This window comes from Fundulus heteroclitus, chromosome 13 (genome assembly GCF_011125445.2).
Source record: "Fundulus heteroclitus isolate FHET01 chromosome 13, MU-UCD_Fhet_4.1, whole genome shotgun sequence".
NCBI classification, from domain to species: Eukaryota; Metazoa; Chordata; class Actinopteri; order Cyprinodontiformes; family Fundulidae; genus Fundulus; species Fundulus heteroclitus.
This window is the reverse complement of record NC_046373.1, coordinates 4,798,541-4,806,753: the sequence shown is the minus strand read 5'-3', so window position 1 is coordinate 4,806,753 and position 8,213 is coordinate 4,798,541. Positions and strand designations below refer to the sequence as shown.

The 8,213-nt window shown below is 40.8% G+C and overlaps 2 protein-coding genes across 2 annotated transcripts in view; both read right to left on the bottom strand.

The window, feature by feature from the left end:
• Positions 1-1,048: 1,048 nt before the first annotated feature.
• LOC118565178 (SOSS complex subunit C-like) lies at positions 1,049-1,610 on the bottom strand. Its single transcript, XM_036144936.1, has one exon. It carries the CDS (start codon positions 1,499-1,501, stop codon positions 1,190-1,192), a length of 312 nt encoding a protein of 103 aa, XP_036000829.1. The 5' UTR covers positions 1,502-1,610; the 3' UTR covers positions 1,049-1,189.
• A 5,406-nt stretch (positions 1,611-7,016) lies between these two features.
• Positions 7,017-8,213, bottom strand: part of LOC118565420 (tyrosine--tRNA ligase, cytoplasmic-like) — a 2,665-nt gene continuing 1,468 nt past the window's right edge. The window contains 1 exon segment of the mRNA XM_036145859.1: positions 7,017-7,068. Coding sequence (XP_036001752.1) covers positions 7,017-7,068 — 52 coding nt within the window.

Below are 8,213 nucleotides of genomic sequence, written 5' to 3'. Positions count from 1 at the left end.
AAATAGCATATGCCTGCTTTATAACTATGTAAATTTACTAAATAGTAAAATGGAATTATTGCAGATTTTGGAGGACAATTCTTTATCAATATCATTAAAACCATCTTTCCAGAAAGATTCTATTGAAAATAATATCTGTTTAAAAACAACAAACAAACAAACAAACAAAAAAAAGAACTACACTTGCCTCGACCAAAATCATTTATGAACTTTAGAGGTGGCAGCTTAAACCCAGAACAGTCACTATGACATAAAAAATATTAGTTTTAGCTACACATAACAGAACCTCTCTCCTCCTCACATTACACAGGCATGACTGCAGAAATAAAGAACCAGGCACGATGTTGGAAGATTGAGGGTAACTTAAAGAACAAAACACAAGCATCACATCCAGTGCCTACTACTGTCTGTAGCAGACTGAAAAGTGTGCAAAAGTAACGAGTGGATAAATGGATGGAAAGAGATTTTCAGAAATATTGTTCAACTTTAAATTTTTTAAGAATACGTTTCACAACTCAAAGCTGTTAAAGAATTTGAGATCAATTTTGAATAAGCAAGCCCAGCTTTTAGCTGGCATATATTTTTATGCTAATCAAATTGTCACGTGTTTGTTAGTAACTAAAATAGGGCTGGGGTTTAACGAACTTGTTCACTAACATAATCGAGTTCAGGCTTGGCAAGTCGGAGTATTTCAGATCGTCAATCCAGATGGGCATAAAGTCCAGATTCCTTAGAAAAACAAGGACATGCTCCTTTAATCTAGCACAGATACCATACTGAGCGGTGTGCAGCCATTTTCGCTTACAGTGCACAACATGGGGGCGGGGCGTTAGGTAATAAACACTAACTAGAGAGGACAATAAACAACAGAAAACTCCTGAGGGTTGCATCTGTGCTCCTACGCCCCCTGACTGAAGGGCGCCCTGGGCGGAGAGCCAGAGCGCCTATGAAAACAACACATGTAAAAGTATGAACGCCGTTTATACAAACTTTACAAATGTTCTGCCGCTTTTCTATTTAAAAAAGCGAACAGAAAGTAAACATGACATGGATTCGGAACTTTATTTCTATCTGATATTAACATAAAGAATAAAAAAATAATAAAAATATAAACATTCCGGATCCAACGGATTGAGCTTGGTGAGTTCTGGTCGGAGCACCGGGAGGGAGCTCCCGCTGCAGTGCGCAGTCAGAGGTCGGGCTCCAGCCGGGGCAGCACCGGCAGGATGAGGTTCCCGAACGAGGAGTCCTGCGTGATGAAGAAGCCGGAGGAGTGGACGTGGGCGTGCTGCAGGGCGGCCTTCTGCTGGGCGGCGATGTGCTGCTGCTCCGCGCACTCCCTCGCCTCCTTCAGGCTGCTCCGGGCCGACATGGGGATGTTGGCTCCGGGGCTGGCCATGGACTGGCTCTGCATCAGCCGCCTCTTCTCCTTGTCCAGCTCCGCCAGGATGGCCACACGGGTCTTGTTCTGGAAGCCCTGTCCGGGAGGGCTGGCGGTCATGGCGGCTGGATAGCGACCGGGGCTGGGGAGGATAAAGTCGCCTTCAAGCGCCCTTTGAGTTAAATTGGATAAATAAATCGCGGAGCTTCTGGCTTTGCGCAGATTAAATAACGGGACGGAAACACTTCCGGTTCGAGAGCTGCTTTTCACAATAAAAGAAAAGCGTTTCATAAATTGAAACAAGCCGAACCCTATTGGTCCTTATGAGGCTTTTATAAAGCATGATGTGTTTTTTATTTGACTATTAACATAATCAGGTTAATGTAAAGTAAAGGTTTAAAATGTCCCTTTAAAAATGTCTAATTGTTATCTGTTGTCATATGTGTCATCACAAACCACACGCTGTTATTGGGATCTTAAGTCACAGGTCGATTATGTGGCGATCATAGAGTTGTAGGCAAATTATACATTATTTTTCTTACTTTTGAGTAGTAAAAATCTGAAAAGTGTGGCGTGCATTTGTATTTTAGGAGAACTCTTAAAGAAAAAAGGGGAGTCTTTCCCTTGAGTTGAATGTGGAGCATCATTTCTGTTTCACAAATAAGGGAAATACTAAATATTTGTAGCTAATCAGTATCAAATTAGTGTCTGACTGCGCAAACGAGTGACTGAGTAATATTATGAATTTATTTTAATTCTCTTCGTTCTTGTATACCTATTATTATGACTTTATTCTTGTACTTTTCAAAAATAATTTTGTATTAAGGTAATTTTAGATTGCGGAAAAATAAACTATTGAGTACATTTACACACACTCACACAAACTCATACAAACATTTAATTCCACGCATTTGCGAGAAAAACTTGTTTTCTGATGTCACAAAGTTATCAATTTGCGAGAAAAAAAATAATTTTCCATGATTAAGGGCTGAATTTGCTATATTAAATAAACCACCTGTGGTGTACCATGGTCTTCATGATGTTGTTTGTTCACTAATGTTCTTAACAACCATCCGAGGCCTCACAAAACTTCTGGGATTTATTTAGTAAAGAGAGAAGGAGTAACCCTACAGACAGTTCTGGCCTCCATTTGTGACAAATTGTTAAAAAAAAAAAACCTTTGTTGCTTTTCTTTTGCATTATAATTATGCATTGCTTTGTGTTGGTCAGTCACATAACTTTCAAAACTAAAATACATTTGTTGTTGCATTATGACAGATTTGGAGAAAAAAAAAAAGTGAGCGCAGTTTTGCAAGACAACACATGCATGTCTTATACCGCACCAACACTAGGTGGCAGTAAGCGTTAAGACTTTTCGCCAGTTTCTATTGCAGATATGTTGACACGTCCAGTCCAAACTTTTATTGCAGAATTTACATATTTTATGTGCATTGAATGAGTTTCTTTTACTTAAATTTGAAGCTAATAATTGTATTATTTATTACTCTCATCACATGTACATCTTCTGTTAAATTCTAGCTAATTCTTAATGCATTTCAATCATTTAGAATGTCGTGGAAAAAGGAAACTTAATCAGTAAAATAACTCAAGCAGTGAAACCAAATATCGCACATTCATTACAGTGATATCCTCGAGCATTTGCTCCTATTAATTTTATTGGTTGAGCATATGGCTTACAACCAATGAAAACCCAAAACACCGTTTCTAAGAAACTATTCCACATAAGTTCAATAAAAATGAGTATTATACATGACCATCTTCGACTGGTATGCCCGTAATACTGTACGGGATCTTTTTGCTTGAATTACTGGATCAATGGCACGGAGGCGCTCAGCCGGTGTCTCATCTTCCTTTTGACAATATTCCATAGATTCTGTCTGAGGTTTAGGTCTGGTGATTTTGATGGCCTATTAAGAACAGTAGCACTATGGTCATGGAACCAGCTTTTGGTACCTTTGGCAGTGTGGATACGTACCAACCTGCTGAAAAATGGAATCAGCTTCTCCGTGAAGCTTATCAGCAGAAGGAAGCATGAAATGCTCTAAAATGAAGTGCTTTGGTAGACGGGTGCATGGACTCCAGAAAACACAGTGAACCATCACTGACTGTGGAAACTTCACAATGGACATCTAAGCCACTTGGATTCAGTGCCTCTTCTCTTTTCCCACAGACTTTTAGACTTTGATTTTCATCTGAAAAGGTGTGCAGTTCTGTCGTTTTTTCTCCTCAGACCAGAAAAAGATGTTTCCGATAACTTCTCTAGCATAATAGTGGCCTAAGACAAGTAATGCAGCGGCCCACGCCCTGGATACAACTGTCTAAAGCTCGGACTCCGGCCAAAGCCTGCACCTTGTAAATCTACCCAAGTCTTAAATACTGCACAGTCCTCTCAAGGCTCCATCTTTTATTAAACTTTTCCCTTACTCTCAACTTTCTATCAAAGTTCTCATTCGCTGGAAGCCAATATACAATAATATACAAGTTTTACCATCTTAATTCAATTAATGAAAATAAACAACTTTTCAAAAATTTTCTAATTTACTGTGATGCTCATGTAGATTACACTTAATTTTGTCACAACCGGCCCCGCATTATGTAGTTTCCTTCCTCCGCTGCAGATGCCGCGAGCTTCAGTTTTTTGTGCATTTTTAGTAACAACGACAAAAAAAAAAGTCTTCGGATATCTTGAGAAACAAAACCAAGTGGTTTTCATTCCACTTAATTAGCTTTTATTATTTATTTTCTTCCATCACATTATTCATCTTCAACTGCAGTACAGTGTACATAACTTTGTTCACTTGCAGACACACAAACATCGGATCCATTTACAGGTTTATGTACAATATTTACATATGCACAGGAGGCAGGTCTACAAGGCTTGTGTGTTTCCACGTGGAAATAAAGCTCCCACGTTTGTCAACAGCCTCAGTCACGAAAGAAATGTACATATAAAAAGAATGCACGCACACACACACACACACACACACACACACACACACACACACACACACACACACACTCACCAGAGAACCAAACTGGGGAATCTTTACAGAATGTACAATAATTACAGGACGGGTCAGCAATGTTGGCACGTACAGTATCGTTCAGAGGTGACAGATTAAGATGAGAGAAAAGAAGGGTAATGCATTAAAACATTGTCACTATGACAACTTAGTTGTCACGTCTAAGATGCATCACTATGTATAACATATGACACTACATTTCCATATCAGCAGATATGAAACATGCCAGCCCTTATTTTATTTTATTTTTTTAGGACTGAGATGATGAAAGTGTCTTTGTTGATTAAATAAATATATATATATATTAAAAAAAGTACTCATTTTTCCAACCACAACAGTGTGCTTTCCCTTTTTTTTTTGCGCATACCGTGTTGCAGCGGAGGTTAAAAAAAAAAAAAAATGTTTGCACACTCCTGTTACAGTTTCAGGTTTTTGTGACGCGGAGATGAGACGAATCCTTTCAGAACCTTATCCGATATATTTTCTGTACAGTTACAAAAAAACAAAAACAAAATTAATGTTGGAGGGCAAAAAAAAAAAAAGAGTAAAAAGCTGTGATGTTCTGGTTCCATCAGAGGGCACATCCTAAAACTAACACTTTGCTGGTCCGCCTTTTGACTCAGTCTTGAAACTGGGCCGGCCATCAGGTATCTGATGACAATCTGTTCAACTGGGAATAAAGTTCAGCTGTCTGACTAGGATTTTCTAGGATGATCTCACTGTACAAAGATCAGGAAAAGGAGCCGTGTGTCCTGTGGCATAACCAGTGCAGTTATCAATAACTGGAAGAAATTAGGAAGCAAGGGTGACATTAAAAAAAACCTCAACATTTCTCCGTATTTGATGAAAAAAAAAAAAGGACGCAGTCCCACCTGTGGTCTACAGGGGAGCAAAAATCACCCCTGTTCTTCATACTTCTGTCTGAAGGAGATAGGATTGAAAGACAGAATCCGTCTCTTCCAAACATAACATCTAGGTTGTGTTTTGGGGTGATGGAACATTTTATCATGATTCCAAAAAAATGTGTGATTGGAACAAAATAACCACAGCACAGGACCAGATTAACATCATACACATAGGGAAACACGGTGGTGGCAGCGTCATGCTGGGGTTAGTTGTCTCCAGATGAAACTGGAATTTTTTTTTGTCAAGGTGAGAGAAATCATGAATAGTCCCAAATGGCAGTTTTGACTGCTAACCTTCAGGTTTGCCGGAAGTTCAAGACTTGTCTTTATTTTTATTTTTTTGTTTGTCTGTTTTCAGGAATATGTCGATAACTTCAGCAGAAATAGCCATGCCGAGGTCCAAAATGAGATCCGACAGAAAAATCTCCTGAGGATGCGGGATGCTGATAGACTCCTGAACGCTGACATTCAGGAAGCCCCCCCCAACAGATTTGATATAGCATGTTCCAGTAAAGGTGGAACAGGTTCTGAAAGGATTCATCCGGGTTCGACTTGTTTCTCTTTTACACCCAAAAAAAAAAAACAACAACCTGTGTGTATTAACAGGGGGTTGTGTAAACTTTGAATACCTACTGTAAGATTGTAGTTATGGCAACATACGTCAAAAGGTGCACGAATCATAGGAAAAGAAGAGCTTGGCGGCTTGAGTTAGAACAACTGTACAGGCTTAAACAGGTTAAATACTGCAGGAAGGAGGACTGTAAAAACCCGGCTAATAATATTTAAATAACATTTAGACATTTGTACCAGCTGCAATCGCTGTTTGGCATCGGTTTCAAAGAAATTAAAGCAGTAAGAGGTGATGCTGTCTTCAGTAAGCTGTTATAAAAGATAAAAGTAAAATAAAAAAAATAACGATTTGGCAGTTTATTGTGCAAACCTGTGTGCTCACAGCTGCGGTGGCTCATGGCACCGCGTCACATCCCCGTAGCTTCCTCAGACGGAAGGCCGACACCTAACGTGACGGGAACGAGGAGCAAACGGGCTGGCACATATGATCTTTGATTTTTTTTTTTTTGTAAACTATGAGTTAAAGCACACAGAGCGTTTGCCGCTCTTGTCAGTTTGTCCATTTTTGAAACTTTGCCTTCGAAATGTGACAGAAATTAAGACAGTATCGTTGTTCCTCCCCATGTTCGCGACCCGGTACCAGGAAGTTCTCCCCAGCGCAGTGCTAATGGTCGATAATGTGTAGTGCGGTTTACGTACAAAAGAGCAGCCGGCTCGGCTCCAGCGACAAGCACCGTAAATGCAAATTCACCCTTCTTGTGCAACTTCAAAAATCGAGACCAACCTGGTAAAAGGAAAAGATTCTGCCGCTGCACTTAGTAGTATGTGTCCAAAAGGTAAGGCTCGGTGATGCGTGGCTGACTGGACGAGTGTCAAGCCAGGAAATCATCACCGACACAAAAGGAGGACCGGGATGTTTTAAGGCAGGCTCGGCGAGGCTCACACAGTTTTTGAACTCGGAACGGCAGCAGCAGCAGCAGCAGCAGGAGAACTGGATGGGCGAGGCGGTGTCCGTGCGATCCGACACGCCCGGGTCCATGTCTGGGTCCGTTGATCCCGTCCAGTGCAAACGCCGGCCAATCAAGCGATTGGTGCAAAAGGGCCTCTGCAAACGTCCTAGATCATGTTGGTGACCTCCGTCGAGTCTGACTCCGAATCCTCGTCGTTCCTGCAACAGAAGGAGAGATTACAGCCGGAGTTTTGCTTCAAAGCACATTCATATCAACACAGTTTGTTCAAACGTGATGAAAATAGGGTAAATGTTGAGTCACAGCAATGGCAGGCCTACATCATTCAGCTCTCCTGCGGCATCAATGTTTCTGCTTTTTACTTTGTTCTATGACGCATTAAATTCTTTTATTGATTTTAGATAAATGTACCATTATACTATTTTATTTCTCTTAAATTTTTTTATGGTATGATTTTCTTAAATAAACCAGTATAAACACGTATTTTTCCTAACCATTCCACATAATGTGTTGTGTATAAATGCGAGCTTTGACTACATGACATTACCTCTTCACGTTGTTTATTAAGAGAAAGTGACACTAATGGGACCAGCGACAGTAAAACGCCTACCACTCATTCATTTCAGGAGTTTTTACGAGGCAACCGGTTTGCACCCAACGATCAGCCTGTCGTGAGTTTACAAGCAGAGAAAGAATGCAGCGGGACGCTTAAATGCGGTACCCCGCGCACGTGACGTCACCGTCTCAAGAGCAACGCCCTTTTGCCGCTAGGTAGGGCATACAGGAGAGAAAGCACGGATAACCCAGCTATTACAAGCGCAACAGAAACAGCGATCTGACCGACTTTACAGCCGTTAAACTTTCCCAAGACGATGTCCCAGGCACACGGATTACTGGTCGATCTGTCGAAGAACACACCAACCTTCAGCTCAAACGATGGCTTGAGGTTCGAGGGTTTAAAAAGACTGGAAAACTGGCCGAGTTGATCGAACGGTAAGCTTTGTTTTTTTTTTCCTGCGCGGCGGTCACGGCAGCATCGGCCGTTTTTTTTTTTGTTGCTGTTGTTTGCAATCACCGTCCAGGAATGGGTATATGTTTAATGTTTGTCTTATTTGAAATGTTTTTGAGTAAGCTATCCTGGTAGCAGGCTATCATGTTAGCGCCTGCTACCATGACAGCCTATATGCTATCATGGTAGCAGGCGCTTCATTATTAACATGTCGGCCACAAAATACTCTTACCTTGACTTGATGTCGCTGGAATTGGGTCAGGATGTTCTTCGGTTGTGCCCTTTCCTCCGACAAAATGCTTGCTACATATGTACTTGAATTTGGTACTTTTTGAA